Here is a 27,025-nt window from a genome sequence, read left to right as displayed (position 1 = left end):
TCTATTTTTTGATTTGTTAGACTCTTATAATCCTTTAAATATGCAGCGATATTTCTTTCGTTATTACAACTCGTTTATCGATCCGTACAGAATAAATTACCATGAGAGAGAGAGAGAGAGAGAGAGAGAGAGAGAAAACATAATCTGGTAAAATATTTCTTATTTCTAAAAGCTAACGATTACTATTCTTTATTACAGAAATTGAGTTTTTGTCATGTGTTACGTCGACGTAAAGCATTAATAAATGAATAATTGATCGTAGAATGTGTGTGTCAAAACATTTAAGATGGACTAAGAGCCTCCTTCAAAATATTGCTGAATTCCATCAGTTCCTTCCTCAGCTTTTGTATATCCGTTTCCTCGACTCTTCTTTCATATTGACGAAGATAACGTTGCACCAATTGTGCCATAACTTCTGCAAATCGCTCGTCTTTCTTCTCTTCCAGATCTTCCTGCGGCGAAATATTAAACAGATAAATAAAAGCATACATACTTTCGCTTTTCTTTATCGATCGCGTATATTGATCTTGACGTTACAGATATAGATTTAGAATGTTTTCAAGATAAAAAAAGAAAAAAATAAACAAATTTCTCGAAATGCAGAATGTGCTTTCGCTCTTCGTGCTGGACATAGGATAATTGATGTTTGGTGTAATAACACGACACGTTAGGTCAATATTGAAGTCCTGGGTAGCATACTGACTATATAACAACAATTCACAAAGTCCCATCGTGCTCGTTTGCCAGGCGGAGGCTTGAACATTATTTTTATAAATTCGATCACTGGTCGCAGCCCCGTGAATATCGAGAAGATACAGAACGGTGGTGGAAGTGTCGTCGTAAGCATGAAATCGACATAAGCCTGAAAAAAGGGGACGATATTCGCTCAGATGATATTGACATTCGATATAGATGTCTTCTCCTCGACGATTTATCATTTTGACTTTCACTCTTTTTTTTATCGCATTTTTCACTTTAAGAGGATGCTGGATTACCGACCAAGTTCTAACCTAACAAAACAATATAGTTGTTTAAGGATGTTTAGTACCTATTTTTAAAAATATAGGAATTTAATAAAATTTGCACAAATTGTTCTGATACAAGTTCAGAAACTTATAAAAAAACCTGGAGTTAATTCACTGAAGCAATCAAAAGTTATAAGGATTTTAATTTGCAATGAATTTACCCGTCGATATTATTATAAATATAATTATTTTGTGCATCTAATTATAAGTAAAAGTATTAATATAATTATAAATATAATTATTTATATAAATAAGTATAAATATAATTATTTCTGTCCTTTTTAGCCCTTAAATTGATACGATTACAGATTTTTTATCTTATAAAAAACCTGTGATTGTGTTGATTTAAGAGCTAAAACAGATAGAAATAATAATAGGAATTTATTCAAAATTTGCAAAAGAATAGTTTAAATATAGAGGAAATATTTGATCACATAATTTTGGTCAAGTACTGACTAGTTCAAAAGATATTGAATATAATTTTCTCAATTTCGTCCTATTATCCGAAATGACATATTATTTATTGTGAAAACGTGGCAACATAGCATTCAGCTGAGCTTTCTTTTGACATTTTAAATAACCTATCTTTTCATCTGAAGAAGTCTTTATATACAAACGTGTAAGCGAAAAGCGACTAGGCCTCATATGTCAATTTGCAATTTGACCAACTTTTGAAAAATTACCATGTTGCCACATTTCTTTCTTCTCGGAGAAATGACAAATTATTAAATATATCAAAGAAATAGTTAAAAATCTTCTATATTTTGTCATTATTCACTATTATAATTTTTATTCTGACATTTTAAATTACTCTGTACGAGTAACTTCTTTTATTTTTATAATTCAAATTTTGTGCTGTAATGTTGAAATCGAGGTACCGTCAATGATAAAAGTTTCTCATTATAATTTAAGAAACACGAAAATTCTCCGAAAAAAAGCAAAACACGTTCGAAAATATATTTCTACACTCTAGCTATGAATAACTAACAAGATTTTATGCAATCTTTATAATAATCATATATTAAGATATATGAGAAAAGTATATATTCGTCAATTTCGACTACTTTTTGTTTCGATTGTAGGTGCTAAACATCCTTAATATAAAAGTTGCAATTTATATACATAAAATAAAATAGGTTCTTCGGGGTCAGAAAACGGCAACAACATTTTCTGTAACGAAATTTGTTTTATCTAGGCTTCTAAGCTCATTTCTAAAAGTTCACAAATATTCTTTCATGCAATTCTGACCCCGAAGAACCTATTTTATTTTATGTATATAAATTGCAATTTTTATATTAAGCAAATATATTGTTTTGTTAGGTTAGAACTCGGTCGGTAATCCAGCATCCCCTTAAGCTCGAAGGCAAAGAAATTCATTCGACTGAGAATGAAAGCGTTTAAGAATTTTCTTACCTCAGTTCGGCCAAAGATCCACTCTACGTTAACGTTATCAGTCACTCTAGTGAAAGTATTTGCCATACATGCAATTAACATATTCAAGACAACCACCACGGAAATGAATTGGAAACCTGATGAACAGATTATTAAAAAATAGTTATCGATAGGACAATTTTTTTTGTATAGACCGTGGATGTTTGTCGATGAAACACTTTGCATTAATGTACTCACTGGCGAAAGCAAAGTAACCGATGAATTCGGTAAAACTATGTTGATTAATTATCGTCTCCGATTCCCTTTCTCCCGGAAGATTCTCAATGATCACATCAGCGCTTTCCACTGGACTCATACAGAAAATAGCCCAGAAGAGGGTCTTCAGAGTGGACTTGAAATCGACGAAAGAATTCTCCTGCTCCGTCTTCAATTTTGACTCGTCGTCAGTTTGTACCATTCCGTTATAATATTGATAGAGATGACACAATCCTTAGAGAAGAGACATTCAAATCCATAAAACATCGAATCTCAAAAAAAATTAAATCGTAAAAAGTTTTCTCGAATTTTGCAGACTTATAGAATGTATAGGGTGTCTATTCCCTGAAAAAAATATGAAAAACGTGGAATTTTCTGGAAGGAATATATTTTATATCTGGAAATGAAAAAAATCAGGAAAGTCTTATGGAATTTTACTAGGATTAAGTATCAAGAAATTTTTTCAAAAATTCTCTTTTTGATTATTTTGATTTCACATTGTAAACAGTCAGCCGTGTGTGCGTGTGTGTGTGTGTGTGTGTGTGTCTTGAGCAATTTAAAAAATTTTTTTTACATTAGAGAACGTATGTAATAAAAAAAATTATTTTAGAAAAAGTTGTGTTAAAAAATTTTGAACATATTCCCTTTACTTGAAATTTGGAACAAAAATATCTGGAAAATTAGGGAATTTTTTTTACAAAATTCGAGTAGACGCTCTGACTACATTTGGATTAGTACACTTATTTAAAAAAACCTAGAGAGTTTTCTAAATACGCGTATATTATTAAATAAAGCATTCAAGATTGCTCGTCAATTCAAAAACATTTTTTTACACTATTTAATGCACGTTTCATGTCTTACCGACTGTGAAGGCCATAACGATGATTCCGAATATCGAGATAAAATGGCCAACGTCCCTAATCATTTTGACTAGAGAAAGTTGTAAAGGTCCGAGATCGTAGTCCAATTGGCAGATGAATAACAGTTTAAAGAACGCCATGATCGTCGCGACACAAAAGATTCCCTCCGCTATCAAAGTCGGATCGTACTTGTGCCAATACTTTCTTTCTAAATCACGTTGACCGTTCATTCTAACGTCCAACGCGGCAACTATCCAGAAGAGAAACGTCAGAATGAACAGCACGAGCATAACTAGCTCGTACCTGCATTATATAGCAAGAATTATATACGCGATCGCGTGCGGAAAAAAATGTATATGTCGTAAGCAAATGGTTATTTTATGGGAAATAGCTTTTGACTAGGCAAATGCTATCTGGCTGGTCAAATGGCTTTCATTCGTTCATTTGAGTTCAAATGCTATTTTCTTAGGCAAACAGCATTTGTCTAAACACTTATTATTTCTATTTATTTAGGAAAATTGAAATAAAAATTATTTTATAAAGTAAAAATAGTGGATATTTAAAAATAAAAATTTAGTATGTTTAAAAATATACTACTTGATATTTTTTATATTCTATGCAAACAATACACTGATATATAGTCTTGTTTTAAAATATATAATATATATTATATATTCTAAAAAATAAAAACCTCACAATACAAATTAATAACAAATTTTAAAAGCGAGTGACAGTTCATGATAAATATATTTTATTCCCAAAATTGTCGCTTTATGCTTTTTTAAATTAAGATTTTTTGTTTCATCAATTAACTGATTAAAAAAAATAATGTTTTTGAAAAATACAGAATTTTGACATTTCTTAAAATATCTATGTTTAAAAACATTACACCACAATAAATACTTTACTATAGCGACTGGATTGATTAGACTTATAAACAGATAGCATCTGCCTAGTCAAAAACTATTTTCCTAAAATAACCATTTGCCTACGACATATAAATCAGACTATACAGAGTTATGAAATTTGAATTTTTTGAAGTTTGAGAGATTGTTATCTCGATATTAATTGGATTACAGTCCCTTTATCCCTTACCAATTTGTACGCGTCCTGAAGCATCTAACTGGACCGTCCATGATGCAGAGTCGAATAAATGCAGCTGTATACGATATTACGTAGATAGCAAGAACCCATTCGTATCCTGAAGAAAGATAAATTGACTTAAATATTTGACTATAAAAACTTATACACCCTATACGTAATAATGAATTATATATGTATTTATATAACATGATATCCTGTTTCTCGTAATCTAGTTAAAATATTAAGACAATCATCTAGATGAAATAATTGTTTAATTCCTAATTTTTATATATATATAGATATATATTATTTTTACCTTTGATAAAAACAGTGCTATTTACTTTAAATTATGATAAATGTTTATACAAGTATAAAAGATATGTTTGTCTCATTTTGTATATTTTATTTTTATCTAGATGATTTCTAGATTATTTATGTAAATTGATAACATCAATTGTTTTTAGATGTATCTCAAAATGGAGCAATAGATCCTATCATAGAACCAGATTGGCATTTAATAATAATTTAAACGACTCGTATAAAAATATTTGACACTACATTGATGACGATGACGTCACGTATAATATGTATGTATATTAAACATTTGGGTTTAATTTTCATTATGCAAGGAAAAGGGAAGGCGGAAGAGTAATTAGACGTGCACCGGTATCGGGTGGTCCACGAAGCTGTTCGGTTTTGTCACTGTTTGATTGTAGAAACACGAACGTGAGGAATATTAAATAATTTGCCACGGATGATAGAAACTTGTTGACCGGGATCTGGTAAAACTTGGCCTGTTTCGAGTTTGGCGCGAACAGCATGATGAATGCTACGATCGGCAGCATGACGATCTGCGGGATTACTGAAAGACACTTCAACCACGTACTTCTAACCTTCCAGTCGTGCCAGGTCTCGATCCATTTATTTTCAACGACCTGAAAATGATATGATTTTATAATAAAATTTTTTAAACGTGGAAACTATATATACATACATACATACATATATATATATATATATATATATATATATATATATATATATATATATATATATATATAGGGTGTCCCATTTGAATTCCTCCAGTGAAATATCTCGAAAAATATGGAAAATTCGAAAAAATGTTTCAGACAAAAGTTGTATGGTTTCTAGGGGAACATAAGATGGTGCCATTAGTTTGACCTTGAAGAGTCACATGAAGGTCATTTTGAATTTCTTAAATGGAACACCCTATATATTTTTGCATATTCTTGTAGCTTATCTCGAGAGCTTTCCAAAACACTATGATAAAATGTTTTTTCATTAAACACTTTTCGAGTTATAAGGCTTCAAAGTTGCAATATTTTGACATAAAATACAAAATATCTCGTAAAATATTCATTTTTTGATTATCTTACCCTAATACTTTTATGCACAGAATAACGAGACAAATCAATTGGCGTAATTAAAACACATAATTATGTTAAAGTAAAAATGTGTAACTGTTAGTTGCAAATTCAGATTTTTTCTTAAAGATAACTATGTGTTTTCTTTACACCAATTGATTCGTCTCATTATTCTGTGCATAAAAGTATTACGGTAAGATAATCGAGAAATGAATATTTTACGAGATATCTTGTATTTTATATCAAAATATTGCAACTTTGAAGCCTTATAACTCGAAAAGTGTTTAATAAAAAAACATTTTATCATAGTGTTTTGAAAAGCTCTCGAAGTCAGCTACAAGAATATGTAACAAAAAATAGAGGGTGCCATTTAAAAAAATTGAGGTGACCTTCACGTGACTTTAAAGTGACTTTTCAAGGTCAGACCAATGAGTACCATCTTATGGCTTCCTCGAAACTATACAACTTTTGCCTGAAACATTTTTCTCTCCCAGGCTTGGTTTTCGAGATATTCGATTGGAGGAATTAAAATAGGACACCCTATATATATATATATATATATATATATATATATACTCAACAGATTGTACTATAAAATTATAACTGAGAAAATATTGCTATATAATTAACAGTACTTTAGAAAACAAATTAAATCCTTAAATGGAATAAAATAATTATTTTACACAAGTGTATTCTATAATTTTAATAATTTCTCTACATCGCATTATATATATATACAAGGTGTCCTGTAATTGATGAAAAAACTGTTAATGACAGATTCTTGAGATTATGTGGAGATAATTTTTCTTTAGCGAAAATATCGAGGCATCAAATAATTTCCGAGTTGTAAGCGATTGAAAAAAAGGCGCTTTTTGCAAACTAAACTCTTTAGAGTTAAAAATAAATTACCAAAACTACATTCTTTAGTTAATTTCAGACAGAGTTTACTGTAATAGAATTTTAATTTAAGGCTTAATTACAAAGGTACATATATAATGACAATAATTGAAAACTTGCAAAAAATGATAAAACCCTCGATATTTTCACTGAGAAAAAATCAACTCCAAATGATCTCAAGAATCTGCCATTAACAGGTTTTGCACCAATTACAAGACACCCTGTATATAGAGAGTTCGTTATCCTATCGATTAATCCTTTGGCAAATAATATAAATTTTGCTAAGCTTTCTGCTATCACATAAATTATATATATATATATATCTATATATATATATATAAAATGTGATGTAGAAAAAATTATTAAAAATACAGGATACATTTGTATAAAATAATTTTTCAATTTTGTTTGTTCTAATTAAGGATTTAATTTTTTTTCTAATTTACTGTGTTAATTAGACAGCGATATTTTCTCGATTAAGATTCCATAGTACAATCTGTTGAGTTTCGATCGTCATACCTGCTGTACATTTGGATGAGCTACGAAGGTCTTTTGCTCGTAATCCAAAGCCAGCAACAGTCTTGGATATATAAAAGTGGCACTACGACCGAAACCGCCGGTTTGTCTTAATACACACTCGACTTCTTCGGCCGTACGAGTGCATGCGATCAAATCCGTCGCGAAATCGGACACCTTCTTTATCGCAAAACGATAGACTAATCGATAGATTAACTTATCATAGAACTTAAGACCCAATGTCTGTCGATATACACGTTGCAGATATTATTAAAATATATTGTATTAACAATGAACAATATTTTTTATCATTGTTACTTATTAATTGCCTTTTATATACAATCAAATTGACAATATATTTTGTCGATAAATAATAAATAATGTAATAAATAAATAACAATATTTCAACTCACGTTGGACAAAGCTATGTAATCAGGGTAAAATTCTTTATCGAATGCAGCTTCCTTGATGAGTTCGACAGATAATTCAAAGGCTCGTAGAATTGGATCTTCCTCGGTTTGGCAAATGTATATCGGATTCGATATCGCGTTGTACATGAATAATCTCATTTTCTCTACATTCAAGATATCACCTTTCTCTCTTTCCGGTCTACGATAGTGAAGAGAATGATGAAAGTAAATATAAGAGATATGTATATATAAGTAGATTAAATTATTCGATAATTATGACTCTTTATGAATTAACTATGACGTGAATAGCAAGTCTTAAACCTTTGAGTCACAGCGACTCACCCAGAGGCCCACCTTTTTTTCGTAGTTTTTTTATTGTTTTAACTACTTTTTTATCAACAAATACTGGATTTTTTGTTTCTACAGAGATGTTCTCTAGAACATCAATAAGTATAAAAAAATATAAACAATCATTAATTGTTAATTGCAAAAATACCATATATAAACAAACAGTCAAAATTAGTACTTTTTTATGAAAAAATGCATTTTCTACTAATCTATTATGACAATAAATACGGCAATTTTTTTATAATCTTAGTACACCCTAAAGTATTTTTCAGAATTTTTTTTAGAATTTTCCACCGTGTTGTTTTTGTTAAATCCTCCTTTTTTTGATAAAAAATATATAAAAAACAATATTTTCTGTGCTAAGTTGAAAGTAACAGTTGTATTCTTTTTTAAATTTTTTCTCTAAAGGTTTTTTTTAGATCGCAGAATCTGAATCTAAAGGAAAAAAATTTAATTTCCAAAATTTAATATAAGGATCCAATATGGCGGAAGTAAAATTTTGAAAATCTCGTCTGCTATATTGGATCCGCCATCTTGAATTTTGAAAATCTGATAACGGATTCGTAATCAGCGACCCCGAAAAACCCTTATATACCAAATTTTATAAAATATTGACAATTAGAAAAATTCGTGACTCAAAGGGTTAACAATAGGTTTGCGAATGTTGTCTCTCTGAAAATTATTGTTCGCGATCGTACTTGCAGACTTCCTCGCAGTTACAACTAGGAGGATGCGGTTTCTCTAGAATGTGACGTCGGAATCTGAGCATATCAATCATCTCGAAATGTCCATATTGCGCCGCGACGGCAAGAGGGGTAGTGTCATCCGGGAAATCAGGGCTATGAGTGACACCGGCGTACTCGAGGCCCGGCGTCAATTCATTCAGCTTGTTCAATATTAACATGGTGATCCTCAGTTGATTGTCCCTGATCGCGTGCAGATGTGTGTCAGTTGGATCGATATCCGGATGAGACAGTAAATACTCGACCATCGCTATGTTTCTCTCATTAACAGCGATATGGAGCGCGCTAACACCCTGAAAAAACATTAATTGATTCAATAAAAAATAATATTAATATAATATTAACGTTAATGTAAGGGAAAATTTTAAACTCGGTTGAAACTCATAAATTAAAAAAAAAAATGGAACCTTGCCCAAATATATATATATATATATATATATGTATATAGCTAAACCTGTAGCAACCTTTCGTTCCGCTGTTTAAGTCATTATCGATAATAGAACGAAAATAGCAATCTAACAATAAGAAAAAAAGAACAACAACATAGTAGGTTGGTTGTATCATTTGTTGGGACATTTTTAGACTTTTCCCAAAATTCCTCTTTTCCCGCGGAGAGGCTCGACTTTCGGAAGACTATCGCGGCTCTTCTCTCTTTTTTTTGTTGTCGTGTCCCTTTTTATAGGAAGAATAGAACGACGACGCGTTTGTCGCCCATCTGCGGTGCGTTTACAGAGGCGGACCCCAACAATGGGCCGAACACCATTGTTGTCGCCGACACAAGTCACAATATTCACTGATATTTTGGCTTTTCGACAGGCCCCCGGGAGTTATTCGTGTACATCCACACGCCAAACGCGACAATAATACCTCGTGATATATGTTCGGTAAAAAGCCCTTGTTCCCTGACAATCGGCAGCTGCCGTCTTTAATGTTTCGCGTGACTCGTCTAGATTTTACGTTTAAATATTTGTTTGTCATTTGTTTTCGTCAGTTATTTTTCTGTGAAAAGAAATAAAAAAGCCGAAAAATGTTTACGAAATAATAAAAATCTGCATCCGGAGGATATTTTTGAATTAATAATAATCAGATACAACAGATCGCAATAGCACAATGAATTAATCTTTTAATTTTTGTGACTTAAATTAATAATAAAATTCTCTCTCTCTCTCTCTCTCTCTCTCTCTCTCTCTCTCTCTCTCTCTCTCTCTCTCTCTCTATTAAACTTTTTGAGAGGAAACATTTAATTAGGAAGAAATTATATATATTATAAATTTTATTAAGAAGAAATAGAGTTGTAAAATAATTCCCTTTCGGATTCTTTCACATTGTAAAGAGTTATACTTGTGCAGTGTTGCGTTTAGATAATTTAAAATAATCTAGATATAGATAAGATAAAATATATGCGTCTGTATCTGAGATAAGATAAAGATAATCTTAATTTAAATATATCTAGATAAAAGATAAATTAGTTGAATGTTTTATCTAGATACTTTTAAGATAATATTCAAAATTACAATTTATATAAAATATAATGCACTTCAGAAAACTATAAAAAATATAAGCATATATTTCAGCTTAATACATTAAAGGTTTAGAGTTAAATTACAAATTTTTATTTTTTAAAAACAACAGTTTTTCGAACATATTATCGGATAAACAATTTCTTCGAGATACAAATATCTGTTGCCCGCAACTGAAAAGACGCTCCACTGACGCGGATGATGGTAATGTTGTGTTATATTTTATAGATAGATGATATATATATATATATATATATATATATATATATATATATATATATATATATATATATAGTGTTATATATGTGTTATATTTTGTAAATATGACATGATCGAACGCAGAATGAGAAAAATGGCACTGATTACATTATCTTAGACATTTTATAAAAGATACTACTTTTTTTAATTTGAGATACAGATAAATATGTCATATACTTTAATTATATAGATAAAAGATAAACTAAACAATAAAGACATCTAGATAAAAATCTAGATAATTTAGATAACGGAAAACACTGTACTTGTGTAACACACATGAGACGTTTATTATTAAACGAATGGATATTGGTGATCTCTTGGATGTGTCAAGGCACGCGAGCGACAGTAGTGGAAGGACTCGCAAAGAGCTAAAGAAATTCTCATATGGAATTTACAGTTGGAAGAATCATTTGAATAATTTTATCAGGCCTCGGTTGAAACCATTGTCTTGTAAAAAGACGGTCTGAAATATAGCCAGAGATATACGAGGACACCCAGTTTCTTTCTCTACGTTCTGATCTCTCTTTCTCTCTCTCTCTCTCTCTCTCTCTCTCTCTCTCTCTCTCTCTCTCTCTCTCTCTTTTTCTCTTTCTCTCTTTATCGGATTCCCTCTTCTCTGCTCCTCTCTTTCTATCCGCGCACCGTCTTTCTTTGCGCCGCTTCGGCATTTCGGCCTCAAAGTCAAACGACAGTTTGACCGCTTTTCTGGAACCCTTAAGAGAGGAAAGAACACACCGACCAAAGAAACATTCCACGGGGGGTACGTGTTTCTCCACGAGTTGTAGATCTGAGATAACTAGATTTTGTACCGCTTTTATCCTTTTCGTTTTTCTCCCCTCTTCCTGTAATTTGTTTTACTACTTCTAATACGGAGTAATAAACCATCCAAGTTTGATAATTTAAAAATTTGCAAGTTGTAGAGAAGTATTTTGGAAGAAATTTTCATAAGGAATCACGTGCCAGAGTATCCCTGATAAGCGAGTGATACATACAACTTAACTATCCTCTCCTCTATCTTTTTTAAGATTCTCTTTTTGACATCTAAGAGCAAGCATGAATCTATAAAAACGTCTCGCATTAATTACTTATGCGGATGTGAAAAAAAGGATTTGACAGAATTGACATGGAGACATATACTGATAATGCAAAAGCGTATCTCTCTTTGAGACGCGCACCGACATTTCGGTGAATCCACTCTTAAAGCGGCGGTGTCGAGATTGAATCACGAGAAGAGCGGGATGATGGAAGAGATAAATTCGGGAATCTCTTTACGAGCTGTTTAAAAGTCTACCAAGTTTAAAGCGCGCGCGCGCGCGCGCGACTTGTCGTCCCGCGATGTGAATCACAAACGGGAAAGGAAATGAATCCGGCGGGCCATAATTTATGGAAAACACATTCCACGCAGGTGTAATTTAGCGTCCCGAATCGCTAACGGCATTTTTGCCCCGTCATCGTTAAGGTTTCCGAGATAGTCGCCGTTAATTGCAAAGCGGGAAATGAGTTTACATCTGCTTTTACATATTCTTCGCGGGTGTACAATTTTTTTTTAATTTACTCAAATATCATAAACTGTATTTCCCCCTCCCCCCTCCCCCTCCCTTAAATACTGATGGTTTGCGAGAAAATTGTGAGATTGTGTGCTTACTTGAAAATTTGTAGCGTTTATATTGAACTCGGGCTGAGCCTCTAGGAATAGTCGCACTTCAGCAACATTTCCGTCGGCGACAATTTCGAAGAATCTTTTTTCGAGTTGAAATTGCGGAAATATCACACTGGGATGCTGCAATCAAATAACCTTTAAGTAACCTTTGAGATTGTACGGCATCTTTAGTTTTTCCACGCTATATTCTTTTATGTAAGAAAAAAAAGCCACCAAGCAGTACTTGGTAAGAGATTTGACGCACTTTGTTTGGAGAAAAGCTTACATTTTCGAATTCATCCTCCGTTCCGGCTACCGTTTCATTATCCGTCATCACGGATAATCACGAAATTATAAACAATCGTCCTTACGTAGGTATATTATATACAAAGTTAGAGATTTATTTGTTAAATATAAACAAGACTGTTGAAAAAATTTGCGAGCATTAGATCTTTTGGATCAAAGAAATGTCAGAGATACTTCTCATGTCAATTTTCTTTCTATCAGGCTATAAGAATGAAGTCGCTTCCGTTTGAGTAAATTTTAGAGAGAATTGTTTTAGCATAGAGAAATTATAAAGTTAAAAAGATAAAAAAACGCTCTTCCAATTTTTCTAAAATGTATGTATATGTAAGTAAATAGCAGAATTCTTTCGTTTACTTTTACTTATTTCAAATCGACGACACAGAGTATACAACAAATAATGACACACGATGATGTGCTCGTTAATAAGGTAATTTAATCTTTTTTTCGGGATATATATACATAATTTATAAATTTGTTTGTGCGCTACAATATACAAATAATAATAATAATAATAATAATAATAATAATAATAATAATAATAATAATAATATAATCGAAAATAATATAATAATATAATATATATATATAATAATATATAATATTTTATATAGATAATTTAAGTTTTTCAGTAACAATAGTTTTTATATTATTAAAATAATTAATTAATTAACTTTTACGTTGGTTATAATTGACGATTGTTGTGACAATAATAATATGACAGTAACGCGATACGATTTAACATTACTATACAACGAAAAGGTACTCGATAGTTACTGTCATAATTGCTAACCGATGTATTGACAACGAAATATCTATAAAATCTGTTCGTTTCAGTTGCACTTTCTGCATCTAGTCGCTTTTATTTCTCTCCTTTGAAATCGTTAAATCTACAATTGTCTTATTTTAAATACAAGGACTGCAAGAAAGTGTAGTAGTAACTGAACACAGATTTATAGTTACAATTTCGGATCTATAACATTAAATATATAAATGGATACAAGAGCGATGTTTGTTAATGAAATGAAAAATCGAAGCAGATTACATCCCCTTCTGATTGCGTTAGATGAAGTGAAGAGAAAAGTGGGCTATGTACAATAATTTTTATTCCTAAAAGAGAGGATCGGATAAATCCTCTTAAGATATACTTCTCTCCGTCTCTTTGAATTAATTACAATGTATATATTTAAATATAGACTCATTCTTGCTGCATCGTACATTAAAAATTGATTGGAATAACGTTATGACAGAAAATTCAATGATTCAACACTTTCTTATATAACTTCATACACAAATATGCGGAACAAGATACACACGATTCGCGAGCGCTTTCGTATATAAGGAACAAAGGAGATATTATATTATATTAAAGAGAAAAGCTTCGATTCTCTCTAAAGCTTTATTTTTTTTTATTCATTTCTTTTTATATCGTCCTATGAATCTAATATACTACACATCATTCGATGAACACGGATAGGTCTCACTGGCCAACTCTCTCGTTTGAAACGACGTTTTTTTTTTTTCTTGCGTATTACAGATACACACGTTTCCCTCACGAATGGGAATTCAATCGTCACGGTTATACATTACTGTCTTTGACGACACGCGTGTAATTTGAATCCACGATCTGACGATCTGTAAAAAAAAAAAAAAAAAAAAAAAAAAGAGGCTCGAGTGCCTCGACGACACTTTGACGATTAATCAAATCACTAAAGTTCGAGAGGCTCCAGCGTCGAAAAATCTTTACAACACGCCTCACTTGCGTCAAGCACTCGAGCCTAATCCTCGATGATTCTACTCGAGCCGCAAGCAACATCAATGTTTGCGAGATTTCAATTGTAGAGCATCTTAGATGGCAGCACGTAGGTAGATAGCGAATAGAGCATCGACGCGTACCAATGGACGCCCTCCTTCGTTGGGTGGGAGTCCTTGTTTCGTCCTTTGACATTTGACACGTCGTCCAACCTTTGCACGAAGAAGGACGTGACGCTGCTCCAGATTCTTAGCGGTAGGAAGACGTAATGCGCCACCGTCTCACTGTCGATGACGGCGTAGCAGGACGCCACGACGTCGTCCACTACGAGCGTACCCTCCGTCGTTAGCGGCGCGTATACACCCTTCTCGAGCACTAGCTTCGTCTCAACGACCTTGTCCCAACGTAGATGGCTGTCCGTGTCGTTTGTCGCGGCGGTATCCCTCACGAGGACCCTGTCGCCGGGCTGCACCTTGGCGGCGAATATCGACGAACGACCCTCCACGGGCACCAGATGCGCCGGGGTCAACGTGAGCACTCGGCCAGATTCTGTCGTCAAACGGACAAACTGCCGTGTCTCGGACGAGGCGCGATCCAGGAAGGCGATCACCTCGCTGTACACGATGTCTCCGTGGGAGTTCAAGGCGGCGATGCGGTCGCCCAGATGCAACTCGTCCAGCGTTTTTGTACCGCCGTTCTCCGTTCTGATCAGACTCTTTGCGGGGAAGCAACCACCGGATTTGCCCGTTGAAGACGATTCTGAAAATAAAACATAAGATATATAAAATAGAGAATATAAGAATCAAATTGATTGTTGCTTATTGATTTCCTAAACTTTTAAATATGACAAAGCCGATTAAAATCACATATTAACGAGGAATCTAACAAGGAAAGGGTTAGAAGTGTCCCCCTCCAATTTTAATGAGCTTTGAATATGTTGTAGTCTAGGTCAAAATAGAAGACACGTATTTTTTTATATGTGCTCTTACGGCCGTTAAGGGGGTAAAACCTAACCCCCTCTTGAAAAAAATCGGTTTCTATATTTCTGAGCAAATACCGTCAAAACAATAAGAGATATAAAAAAAGTTTCGAATAAAAGTTTTATGGTTTTTAATGTACTTTAAAACTGCGTAATCAGATTTTTCTAAAATGTTATATTTTTCGAAATCCTCCTTCCTTTCTTCATTTTTTGAAAAATCTAATTATGCAGTTTTAAAGTACATTAAAAACTATAAAACTCTTATTGGAAACTTTTTTTATATCTTTTATTGTTTTGACGGTATTCGCTCAGAAATATAAAAACCAATTTTTTTCAAGAGAGTGCCAAAGTAGCACATATTCGTTTCAAAAACGTTTTAAAACCGGCTCTTAAAAACGTTTCTGATTGCTTAAAATGTCCACTTAAAAAACGTTAAGGGAAACGTCATTTTCTAACAAAAAAAAAAAACGTTTAAGAAACTGTCAAAATACGGTTTTTTCTTTTATTTGTGAAAAATTTGTTTATTCACAAATTCAATAAAATAATGTACATATGGATATAATCGATCTATTTTTATCGTGTTCTGAATCTCTTGTCGAGATTACATCAAAAGTCAAACTGACAAAAAAGACATAATTCAAATTATACTTTTAGTACCTGTTCTTTAGGCTTTATATACATGTTATGAAAACTTGAATACGAGTTATAGTTAAGTCTGAATATGCCACGTAGCGGCAAATAAAGGAACACGTGTATTATAAAATAGATCTTTTTTGTCTTGTCGAAAAGATGATCAAAAAGACATCTTTTCGTCGACTAAAATTAATTATGACTTTTAGAAGACATCTTTTAAAAAATGACTTTTTTTGGTAGAAAGATAACTTAAAAAAGACAACTTTTCGTCATCTTTTAATTTTCTGTGCTATCTGGGGATCGTCTTAATAAGTACAATCTTAATAATGTGTATATATATAATTTTGAATTAAAAAATTAATTTTTGTTCTATTTATAGAAACGTCAAAAATACATTTCTTAAACCATGATTTTAAAAATGTTTCTGTTGAAACGTTTCTTATTGGTGCTTGACGGTTAAAAAATATTGGATACGTTTATAAAACGAACATGTGCTACCTGGGTGATTAAAATCGGAGGGGGACACTTCCAACCTTTTCCTTGTAAGTAAAAAAAAAATGATAGAATTTATAAATGTAAGAAAATTTTCGAAAATTATAATTCTCTTCAACCTTCCTGCAATTTTTCGAGAATACATTATGAATGTTACGAGGTGAAAGCTACGTCGATAGCATATAATGCAAAATGACAGGTATCGTTAAATTTTCGTGATCGTTTAAGTTGATTAAGGCGATTACGATGAAAATTGGCGAAGCGTTAAAATCGCGCGACACGCGTAAGTCACATTCGCACTTTTTGTCACACTCTTCGGCTTCCACCTTCATTCCATTGTTTGCCTTTCTCCTGAGCATCGACGCGTATCGATTTCGCGGCAATTTTAACGCTCGGTTTTAATTCGGACCGACAGGCACGCCTTGTGATTTATTGTGCATTTATTTTGAAATTCGAGACACCCGAGACCATGGCTTGAAACGAACACGAACTGCTGATTGCTAATAAAGGTAAATACGCGCGGATCAAAATAAGTGAATGCTAGAGATGATGTTGATTGGTGGATTCAAACAAGCTTTTCGTAGTTGAGAATTATTTTACATTTAAAAACACATACTATAATTTTTTAAGAGTAACACAAAATATTATAATCTAACAATACTCTATTCAAAAAAGTATAATACTATAGTTTTTTTTATGTGGATAAAAAATTAATCCGAGAGAATATTCATTCAACAAAAATAATAATACTATGGATACTACATGGAAACCTCTTAATAAAGTTTTTTGTTAACTGTGTAATTAAAAAAAAATCTTTGAAGAGATCGTTTAATACTCTTAAATTGAAATTTTATGTTTAAATGTACAAGAAATATAAATCGAAAATAATTGAAACATTCATGTAACATTTAACATTCAGGTAAACGAAATTCATTCAAATTACTCCAATTTATCGATCATTGAACTGGAATGAAATTCGACGAGAATAATCGAATCTAATTCATTGTCAGTTTTTTAATTTGGCGAATATCCACAAATTTCGAATTTTACCATCGATCTTTAAATATCGATAAAAATAAATAATTGCACACAAACGCATGTAATATTCAATAATCTATATATATATATATATATATATATATATATATAATAATGAAATAATTTTTGGTTTGAAAAAAATCAATGATTTTTTATAACATATTTAAAAATAAATAAGATAATTTATGAAATTTTTTAATTTAAAAATAAATTTAAAAAATATATAAAATCAAATGTAGAGTTAAATTGTGATAACATGTAGATTATTAAGTATACATATGTATATGATATGTACTCTCTCAAAGTATCAAGTCACTTTGTTACTCGTAACTATAAAAACAGCATGACTTTAATATTCCATTAAACGGCTTTATATTACAACTGTACCGACTTAGCATCTTTATTGCATTAAACGACGTCATTATGACTGTCAGTCCAGTAGTTTATACGCTCATCTTTATTAGCGTTGTATAATCGGTGTTTACGTGGGTATTAACGAAAAATAATCGCAATTAAAATCTATGCATGCTTTCTGCACATTTATCGCGCTTCTTAATATTCGTTTAAATAGGTTCCTCAAATATGTAATTTGAGACAATTAAAGCACATTTAACTTATACATGCAGTTTTAAATGTGAAAATAAATTTTCAATGAGTTGATAGTAAATACTAACCAGACTTGACGGAGCAATGAATGTGGGATCTAGACTCGTAATAGACCCAATCGAAACCAGCCTCGACCGCGAGTCTCGCCAACATCCCGTACTTGGAGTGATCTCGATCACTTGTCGTTATATCGACAGCTCGTCCCTCGTAGTGTAGGGAATCCGTTTGGTGTACGCCATCTTCATCCCACCCCTCTGTCACTCTCAACTTCACTCCCGGCCACTGGTTCATCACCGAGATTGCCAAAGCGTTGAGCTTTTCCTTACACCTCTGTAACATGTTATAGCTTATCAGACTGGTAACAGATTGATAGACTCCACCAGTGATAGTGATGTCTGATCGATGAGTGGAAAAGCCAAAAATTTATAATTTTTAATGAATTAATTTAATACTGCATTTTAATTTGAATGAAAAGTAGGAAGTGAGAAAGAATTTCATCAATAATATTTTTTCTTACACTTATTTTTCTTTGTGATATATTTTACTTACTAAAGTTTAGCAGGTATCAAAATGTATCTTAAAAAGATTAATATCTAAAGTATACTATACACTATACATATATATATTTATACGCATCTCTTCTTGTATTTTCGTACCTATTTTTAGTCAGAGTTGGGATTTAAATCAATATATTCAGAAATGTAGGGTTAAAGCTAGCTTTTTCCTTCGAACGAAGAATGCTTTTCCGGAAGGTTCTGCTTAATGCGATTTCCGTCGCATTTGAAAACATCGCGCGACATGGTCCAGTCGTGGAATTCAAGTCGATTTCACGGTGCGCGCGCGGAAAAAGGAGGGTCTTCCTCGTGACCGGTGGCGTCAGGTAGATAGAGAGAGCGATGGGATTCTCCAGGGCCGCGGGAACCGCTATGAGGAAAACGAATGCGTGTTTTGACCGGTCATGAGATCGATCCCGAGAATCTTCAAGAGACTTTAACGGGCCCAAGTCCGTGGCGAATCAACGGACAAACAGGAGTGTATATATAAATACGGCCCCGAGACGTCGAGAACCATTCGGTCACGCTGATCCTCTCTCCTCTCTCTCTCTCTCTCTCTTGTCCAAAGTCACTTCTCTCTTATTGTCTACCTGTGTATCGACAAGCCAGGCGGTGCCAGGCCGCGGTGAATCAATAGCCGTTCTCTCTCTCGTAACGAAGCGCGCGGACGGAACGACTTGTTGAGACAGGACCCAATAGCGAGGCGGAGGAGACCCACGGCTTAAACCCCGGGCTTAATCCGGAACGCGGCGTATCGAGGGCGCGAGAAGCTAAAGCGCGCAAAGGGAAGTCTCTCCATTGACCGGAGCCGCGGCATTGTCGAAGGGCCCGCGTTCAAATCGATTCTCGGAGGGCAATCGCCCACGCAGGGCCGTATCATGCGGATGACCGGGCATGCGGATGAATCGCGTCAACGCGCGTCCCATCTGTGAATCGAGCGACTCGCTCGGGGATTCTCTCCTCTCCCTATCTCTCTCTCTCTCTCTCTCTCTCTCTCTCTCTCTCTCTCTCTCTCTCGTTCCTTTCATTCCCAGTTGACCAGAAAAAAAAGAAGGGCTCGTTCGAGTTTTGCCAAGAGAGGCGAAAGCTACTCGTCGAGGAATCGGTCTTAAAAAAATTGCCGCTCGCGCGATATTTATACATTCGAAAGAGGCCTGCATGTAATATATACATATATATATATATATATATATATATATATATATATATATATATATATATATATATATTACTTTCCCTCCCTCCCTCTTTTTCTCTTTCTCTCTTCTCACTCCTTTTCATTCACAATGGACCTCAATGGCGGTACGCAACCGCCGATGGTTTGCCGGACACGAAGCGGCTCGCGATCCGCTCGCGGCCGCCACAATGAGACCTGTTCGACGCTGAACCAAGAATGAAACGAAGCTAACAATGTCCACGAATTTTGCAGCTTTCCTTGCGGCAATTAGCTTCTATTGACTGCGAATACCGGTCCCGCGCACGTCCCCTGCCCTCCTCGCTCTCCTTTTATTTCCTCGGAGCCTTTCGATCCGCGTGAGCGTGAAAACCTTCACCGCCACGTGCACGCGATTGTTGCAAATGCGATCGCAACGCCGCGCCGGCTGTCGGATGAATTTTTCATTTAGAATATCCCCGTGAATATGAACGCTTCAAACGGATCTTCTGTGTGAACGGGATTTGTATATCCGTGAAGGTACATCCGCGTATAAATTCGCGCTCGATAAACGATTTTAATTTCCTCGCGCGCGTGATGCATTTCCACAAAATTTACAACCGAAGCTGCACCGGTTTTCAGACCGCAACATAGCCAGGACGTCGGTCGCTATTTCTGGCACGTGAAAGTCAAATATTGATTTGAATCGATTATTTTACCGAAGAGAAATCGAATACATTTTGTAGATTTAAAAGTGTCGCCGAGCCGATTATAGAAAGGAGATTTTTAGATGCAGGAATGCGCGTATCTCTCTCTCTCGATGCTACCAGATATTACCAAATATTCTCCGCGCGCGCGAAGATTACGATCAAAAATCAATCCACAAAATTTTCTCATGCGCTCTCGGCTTTCGTGTAGCTTAGCCCTCGCGCCGTATGATGAGAACAGAGGTAATAGAGCACGAGAATGACGGTGGAAGTCAAGAAGAAGAAGAAGAAGAGAAGAAAAGGAAGAGAGGAGGATGAGGAGGAGGGTATAAAAGGCTGCGAAGGAGTCTTGTCTAAAGAGAGGGAAGAATGGTGAAGGGCCCGAGAGATATATCGGCCGTGGAGCGCTATGGGGAGCCTTGTTCACGCAGCGGGATACCCCCTGGGCCCCTCCCAGACTTTACATCTATTTACAAATATTTTGGCGGAGTTGAAGAGATAGAGGGATATAATGGGATGAGAAAGAGAGTGCGTGCGCGCGCGCGCAAAGCCAAGAGAATGTCGGGTCTTATGAAAATCCATTTGAGGTAAAAAATGGCCCGGCTCGTAATACATTAGGGACAGGGAGAGCATTACGCGAAGAAGTGGGCAGAAATTGAAAAAAAAAAAAAAAAACTTTAGTCGAGAGAGAGCTCCGATGAGTGCTTGAACATTCCGGAAACAAGCAAAGTATAAAAGGAAAGCCGCAGGGTTTTAATACGCAAAACTGCATCTCGATGGAAAATCTGTTGAAGAGATGTGAGAGTGAAAATGCTTTTCTTTAAGAAAATATTGTCATTTTTAATACCAGCACGAGAGATTAACGACATGAAATTTAAATTCGTATAGAAGAGAGTGTGTGTACTATATAGGAGATGGAGAGTAAAATCATAGTAAATTTCTGAATAAAATGTAAACACGTGATCGAAGAGTGGACAGCCGGTAGCCGCGAAAAATGACGGTGACGCGAAGGATGCTGCCTGTTATCTCTCCGTCATTGCGCTCGCTTCGATAACCGCTAATTACGGAGCGTATGTCGCTTACACCTCGTTTACATATTTCGTATCTTATCGCTTAAACGGTATTCGGTAAACTCGTGTTAACTCTCGCGCGACTTTGCTTGGTATATAATCAAGGTATAGCGACGCGAAAGCAATATTAATTTCCCTGTTCGGCGCGCGGTAACTAATTGCCCCCGCTGCATGTTACGGCTCGTTAGATCGCAAATAACGTCGACGGGACTGTCGAGAACAAAGGAGCGGAACGTCGAGACAAACGACGTCCGAACAGTCGGGGAGACGCTGGCCGAGGGCCGAGGGTGTGGAGGTCAAGGAGCAGAGAGAAAGAGAGAGAGAGAGAGAGAGAGAGAGAGAGAGAGAAAAGGCAGAGGTGGATAGATGAAGAGAGGAGAAGCACGTTAAAGTGGAAGAAACGGCAGGAGCAGAGAGGAACCACGAATGCCGGATGCCGGACTCCTTCGAAAGGGGGTTGGGTCCGTCCCGAGACGGTGGAAGATGGTGCGCACGAAGAAGGGGACTGGGCTCCGTATCCAGCATCCAGCAGACGGAGCCCCGCCCCCACCGGTTTCTTCTCCGTTCCTTCTCCACCTCCAGCTCCAGCCCGCTTCGGGCTTTTACCTTCCTGCGTGCGGGGCCAGGCCAACCTTTTATTCCAATCTTCTTGTTTTAACGTGCTCGTTGCTTTACTCCCCTCCTCTCGCGAGATCCACCACCACCCTTTCTCCTAGCGTTCCCAAGTTCGAGGAGCCTCCGATCACCGAGGTTGTGTGTTCCATTCACCGCAACCAAACGAACCGCCCAGGCGTCAGCTGATCTTCCAGAAAGCCACTTCCGCCTCGGCGGCAACCCTACGACACCTTGTCGATCACGCTGATTTCGCCGAGGATCTACGTTATCCGAGAAATTGTCCTCCTTCCCAAAGGGGGTATTATCACGGCGAAAAATCTCTCGTCAATTTTTTTTTCTCGCCAAATTGTCACTTTTCGGCGGATTTTTTGATCGATACTGCTCTTTTCGCCCTCGTACGCAATTGGCAAGCGTCTCGATTGAATCGCCGACGAAGAAAATTATCGAAATGATACGCGATCGGTGCACGTGAAGGACAATGGCCCAGGACCGGAGAGATGACACGGCAACAATGACAGTCGTGTTTTCAGAGAGAATCGTGCGAGGTGCATCGAGTGTTTGTCGAGCTCTCTAGATGGTCCCAGCAATAACGACTGAAGAGCAATCTCGCCTGCGCTGGAACGACCTATCTCACGCTTCCCCCTTCGTCTCTCTCTCTCTCTCTCCCCCTCATCTTCATATTCTCTTTCGCCTCATAGCGCCTCTGACTTCTTTTCGTTTGTATACCGTACAAAATATACGCTCTTTCGTTCTTTGTTTTAGCAATCTGTCAAACAACCGAGTGTCCATCCTCGAATCTCTTGGAATCACGTCTTCAATTCGAGCGGATTTTAAATCTTTTTTTTTTTTTTAGTTTGTAGTCGATGAAAAAATCAACTTTCCATTAACTAAAAATTATTTTCTATTTTTATTTCGTACAATTGAAACTTTTTGTTTACTTGTCTCTTTTATAATCTTGAAGATTGCATAATCGGACGGTTTTGCGATCTCTAAGAAGCCCGTCGACGTGACAATCAATCTCGCCGAGGAATTTTCAACCTGTCGTGGTTTCGAGTCGTGTGTTTCTGCGCTCTTAGCGGATCGAATTACATCCTTACTGCTTACCTGCATAGCGACACTCTAAGAGCAACAACAAGAAGTAAAAAAAAATTCAAAAGATTCAGGCGGATATTAACGATGAGTTTTATGAAAAAAAAAAAAAAAAATAGCGCTTATATATACATCTAATATACATATCTTTAGAATATTGCGGTAAAATAACTTTTATAATACCTGCAAAATATTCTTTAAGTATTTCGCCAGATTTTATTAGCGTGTTTATCAATCATATAACGTATAATTAGCAGAATACAATTAGTCAAATATCTCGGGAACATTAAATATTCTATTCGATATTTATCTCGTACACGTTCATCTTGCCCATCATATTGCTAATCGTAACGACTTCTCATGTCGAAGCACGTCGTTGAATATAAACGTTTTGTAAATTCGTCTCTCGTGTGCGGGATAATCAAGTTACCCGACGAAGGCGCGACGCCTTCTTATTAAGACTCATTAAGGATCCCCGTGATTTTCTCTCGCGGTTCCGTGCGATTTCCTGGAAAGTTCGATCGAGAATCCCCACGCGCGTACGATCGGAGGAGGTTGTAACCTGTCGCGGGACCGATCTTGCCCCGATGTGTCCCGGGGGGCTCATGTTACATCCTTATTACATACCTGAGCGGAAGACAAGACCGCGAGGTGGACGTTCGAGACGGCGGAGGTAGATCGAAGTCGACGGACCGCGAGGCCCTTTTGTCTGTGGGAACGGATTACCCACGGAGAGAGAAGACGAAGGGGGATCAGGTGATGGCGACGAGAGAGGAGAGGAGATGAGAAGGTGGTGGGATGAGGGAGAAGGGAGGAGGAGGAGGAGGAGGAGGAGGAGGAGGACAAGACACCAGGGGCGTGTTATTTTGGCTCCGAGGCACGTCACGCCCGTCCGGCCCGTCGTCGACAGGCACCTCGGGCACTCCACGAAGGCGACCACGGGTGATGAAGCCTCGTCCACCGCAATCAATGCACGCCTCGTCGCTTCTCACCGCTCCATCTCCCGCACAGCTTCCTCCTTCTGGTCCCGTTCGCCCGTCGCGTCATCGATATCCTCTCGCGTTAAGACGAAATTTCTACCAAATCGCCACGCAGATAATATTTCGAGAGACGCGGGAGAAAATGCAAGATTCCGAATAGCAATCTTTACGGAAGAGAGAATATTATTTGTTTATATGTCAACTCTAATTCTCTGACAAATTAAACCTGTACAAAATATCAAGGTAATTGTTGCACACATTTGCATATTATTATATATATATATATATATATATATATATATATATATATATATATATATATATAAATATCTTGGTGATCGTGCACGCTGCGTCGCCGAGGCTTGTCTGAGACAAATAGTATGGCGGAACGCAGGTTCGAGTCCACCCAGACGAACTAGGATTAAGGATATAGGTTAAGATAAAATGTAAGGTATGTAATGTAATAGTTTGGTAATAAAAGTTTGAACAGTCTCTTGGGCGTAGAATGCTAGGGACTTAAAACCAAGGGATTTTTTTTGTATAAGAATATCTTTTACATATGTATATAAAAACCATTCTGTAATATATAAAAAGTAGCGTGAAACGTGACGAAAGACATTACACGATTATTTGGCTGCAGAGATACTTGTTGTCAAATTGTACAGCCGGCCTGCGGAAAAGGCGGCATAAAAACGAGAAATAATTTATAAAGGGGTGAAAGTTGTGGGAGACATTCGATGCCCTTAACTTAAGAGCTTATCGCCGTCGGCCGCAGGAAAAGGAGGAGGAGGAGAAGGAGGCAACGAGAGACGCGCGAGGGAAGGAAAAGGAAAAGCAGAGAGAAGGAGAAGAGGAGAAGAAAGGAGTATATATGTATATATGTATATACGGAGAGAGAACGGATATCGTGTTCCAAATCGGGATCCGAGGGATCGGGTTATTAGGATCGAAATGAATGTAAATCCCCTTAACACGATCCCCGGCCAAAACACGGCTACCCGCGGCTCCGAAAGTGGCCAGATTAGATACCGCTGCTCCGCAGCGCGATCCCGCAGGATGTAGCAGCCTGATCCTATCTCACTATAGGGTTCTCTCCTTCGCCGCCGCATCGTGAACTCCGGGACCTACCCACTTACCTCTACCCTGTAGACGGGTCTTAAATCTCGCACGCGGACCGCAGGAATGCTTGGTGCGCGTCCGGGCTAACGAGGTTTTAATCGCCGTCACAACATCCACGCACAACACGTGACGAAGGTGTCACGTGCCCTTAAATCAGAAAATCACGTGGCTCTCCCACGCATGTTTAAAATCGCGCTGATCGTCGGATAGTATTCTAGGTAAGAGTATAATATTCGCGATGAAATTACGGCAACAGTGCTTTATCGTCGAGAAAGACTTTTTCCTCCAACAGTAGAGGTTTCTCTCATTAAGAATGTTTAGCACCTACAATCGGAGCAAAAAGTAGTCGAAATTAACGAATATATACTTTTCTCATATATCTTAATATATGATTATTATAAAGATTGCATAAAATCTTATTATTTATTCATAGCTAGAGTGTAGAAATGTATTTTCCAACTTCTGTTGCTTTTTTTCGGAGACTTTTCGTGTTTCTTAAATTATAATGAGAAAACTATTATCATTGACGGTACCTCGATTTCAACATTACAGTACAAAATTTGAATTATAAAAATAAAAGAATTTACTCGTACAGAGTAATTTAAAATGTCAGAATAAAAATTATAATAGTGAATAATGACAAAATACAGAAGATTTTTAACTATTTCTTTGATATATTTAATAATTTGTCATTTCTCCGAGAAGAAAAAAATGTGGCAACATGGTGGTAATTTTTCATGTTGGTCAAATTGCAAATTGACATGAGGCCTAGTCGTTTCTCGCTTACACGTTTGTATATAGAGGCTTCTTCAGATGAAAAGATAGGTTATTTAAAATGTCAAAAGAAGGCTCAGCTGAATGCTATGTTGCCACGTTTTCACAATAAATAATATGTCATCTCGGATAATAGGACGAAATTGAGAAAATTATATTCAATATCTTTTGAACTAGTCAGTACTTGACCAAAATTATGTGATCAATTATTTCCTCTATATTTAAACTATACTTTTGCAAATTTTGAATAAATTCCTATTATTATTTCTATCTATTTTAGCTCTTAAATCAACACGATCACAGGTCTTTTATAAGATAGAAATTTTCACAAGTTTCATAAATACATTGCACATCACGACACTAGCAAAAAGCAAATAATTACGACGTAGGTCGCAACATAAATTGGGCTGTCATTTCTCGCTTCTGACATATTTCCAAAAAGAGAGAAAGAGACAGAACTATATGTCGCCACTGTGGACATCGAAGTTCCCCGGCGAGTACTCAGGAGACTTAAGGGCTAAAAAGGACAAAAATAAGTATATTTATACTTATTTATATAAATAATTATATAATACTTTTACTTATAATTAGATGCACAAAATAATTATATTTATAATAATATCGACGGGTAAATTCATTGCAAATTAAAATCCTTATAACTTTTGATTGCTTCAGTGAATCAACTCCAGGTTTTTTTTATAAGTTTCTGAACTTGTATCAGAACAATCTGTGCAAATTTTATTAAATTCCTATATTTTAAAAAATAGGTACTAAATATCCTTAAATCACAATCTACGCATTCTTTCGTGCATATTATTTTGAAATATAT

At 35.8% G+C, this 27,025-nt stretch overlaps 2 protein-coding genes across 2 annotated transcripts in view; both read right to left on the bottom strand.

Annotated features, from left to right (window-relative positions):
• Positions 1 to 237: 237 nt before the first annotated feature.
• Positions 238 to 12,665, bottom strand: LOC140671314 (short transient receptor potential channel 5). Its single transcript, XM_072902572.1, has 12 exons — positions 12,618 to 12,665; positions 12,338 to 12,472; positions 8,870 to 9,207; positions 7,827 to 8,022; positions 7,417 to 7,593; positions 5,280 to 5,550; positions 4,628 to 4,733; positions 3,534 to 3,835; positions 2,655 to 2,906; positions 2,439 to 2,554; positions 704 to 862; positions 238 to 452 (listed from the first exon to the last, which is right to left on the bottom strand). The coding sequence occupies exons 1-12, from the start codon at positions 12,663 to 12,665 to the stop codon at positions 282 to 284; spliced, it is 2,271 nt and encodes a 756-aa protein (XP_072758673.1). The 3' UTR covers positions 238 to 281.
• Positions 12,666 to 13,319: 654 nt separating this feature from the next.
• Hh (hedgehog signaling protein) overlaps positions 13,320 to 27,025 on the bottom strand; it is a 50,437-nt gene continuing 36,731 nt past the window's right edge. The window contains exons 2-3 of the mRNA XM_072902683.1: positions 18,204 to 18,465; positions 13,320 to 15,146 (exon numbers count right to left, since the gene is read on the bottom strand). Of these exons, the coding sequence (XP_072758784.1) occupies positions 14,467 to 15,146; positions 18,204 to 18,465 (942 nt within the window). The 3' untranslated portion in view covers positions 13,320 to 14,466. The remainder of the gene's footprint in view (positions 15,147 to 18,203; positions 18,466 to 27,025) is intronic.

The sequence above is a fragment of the Anoplolepis gracilipes genome, chromosome 11 (assembly GCF_047496725.1).
Source record: "Anoplolepis gracilipes chromosome 11, ASM4749672v1, whole genome shotgun sequence".
NCBI lineage: Eukaryota > Metazoa > Arthropoda > Insecta > Hymenoptera > Formicidae > Anoplolepis > Anoplolepis gracilipes.
This window is presented reverse-complemented; position numbering and strand designations above follow the sequence as displayed.

What these genes read in the sequence shown, in the direction of transcription:
- LOC140671314 (XM_072902572.1), bottom strand. Translation starts at nt 12,665, where the DNA reads ATGACGGATAATGAAACGGTAGCCGGAACGGAGGATGAATTCGAAAAT. An exon ending in ATTACATAGCTTTGTCCAAC is followed by an intron (nt 7,594 to 7,826) that starts GTGAGTTGAAAT and finishes TTTGCGATAAAG; the next exon opens with AAGGTGTCCGATTTCGCGAC. An exon ending in CGGTTACTTTGCTTTCGCCA is followed by an intron (nt 2,555 to 2,654) that starts GTGAGTACATTA and finishes TCTGTTCATCAG; the next exon opens with GTTTCCAATTCATTTCCGTG.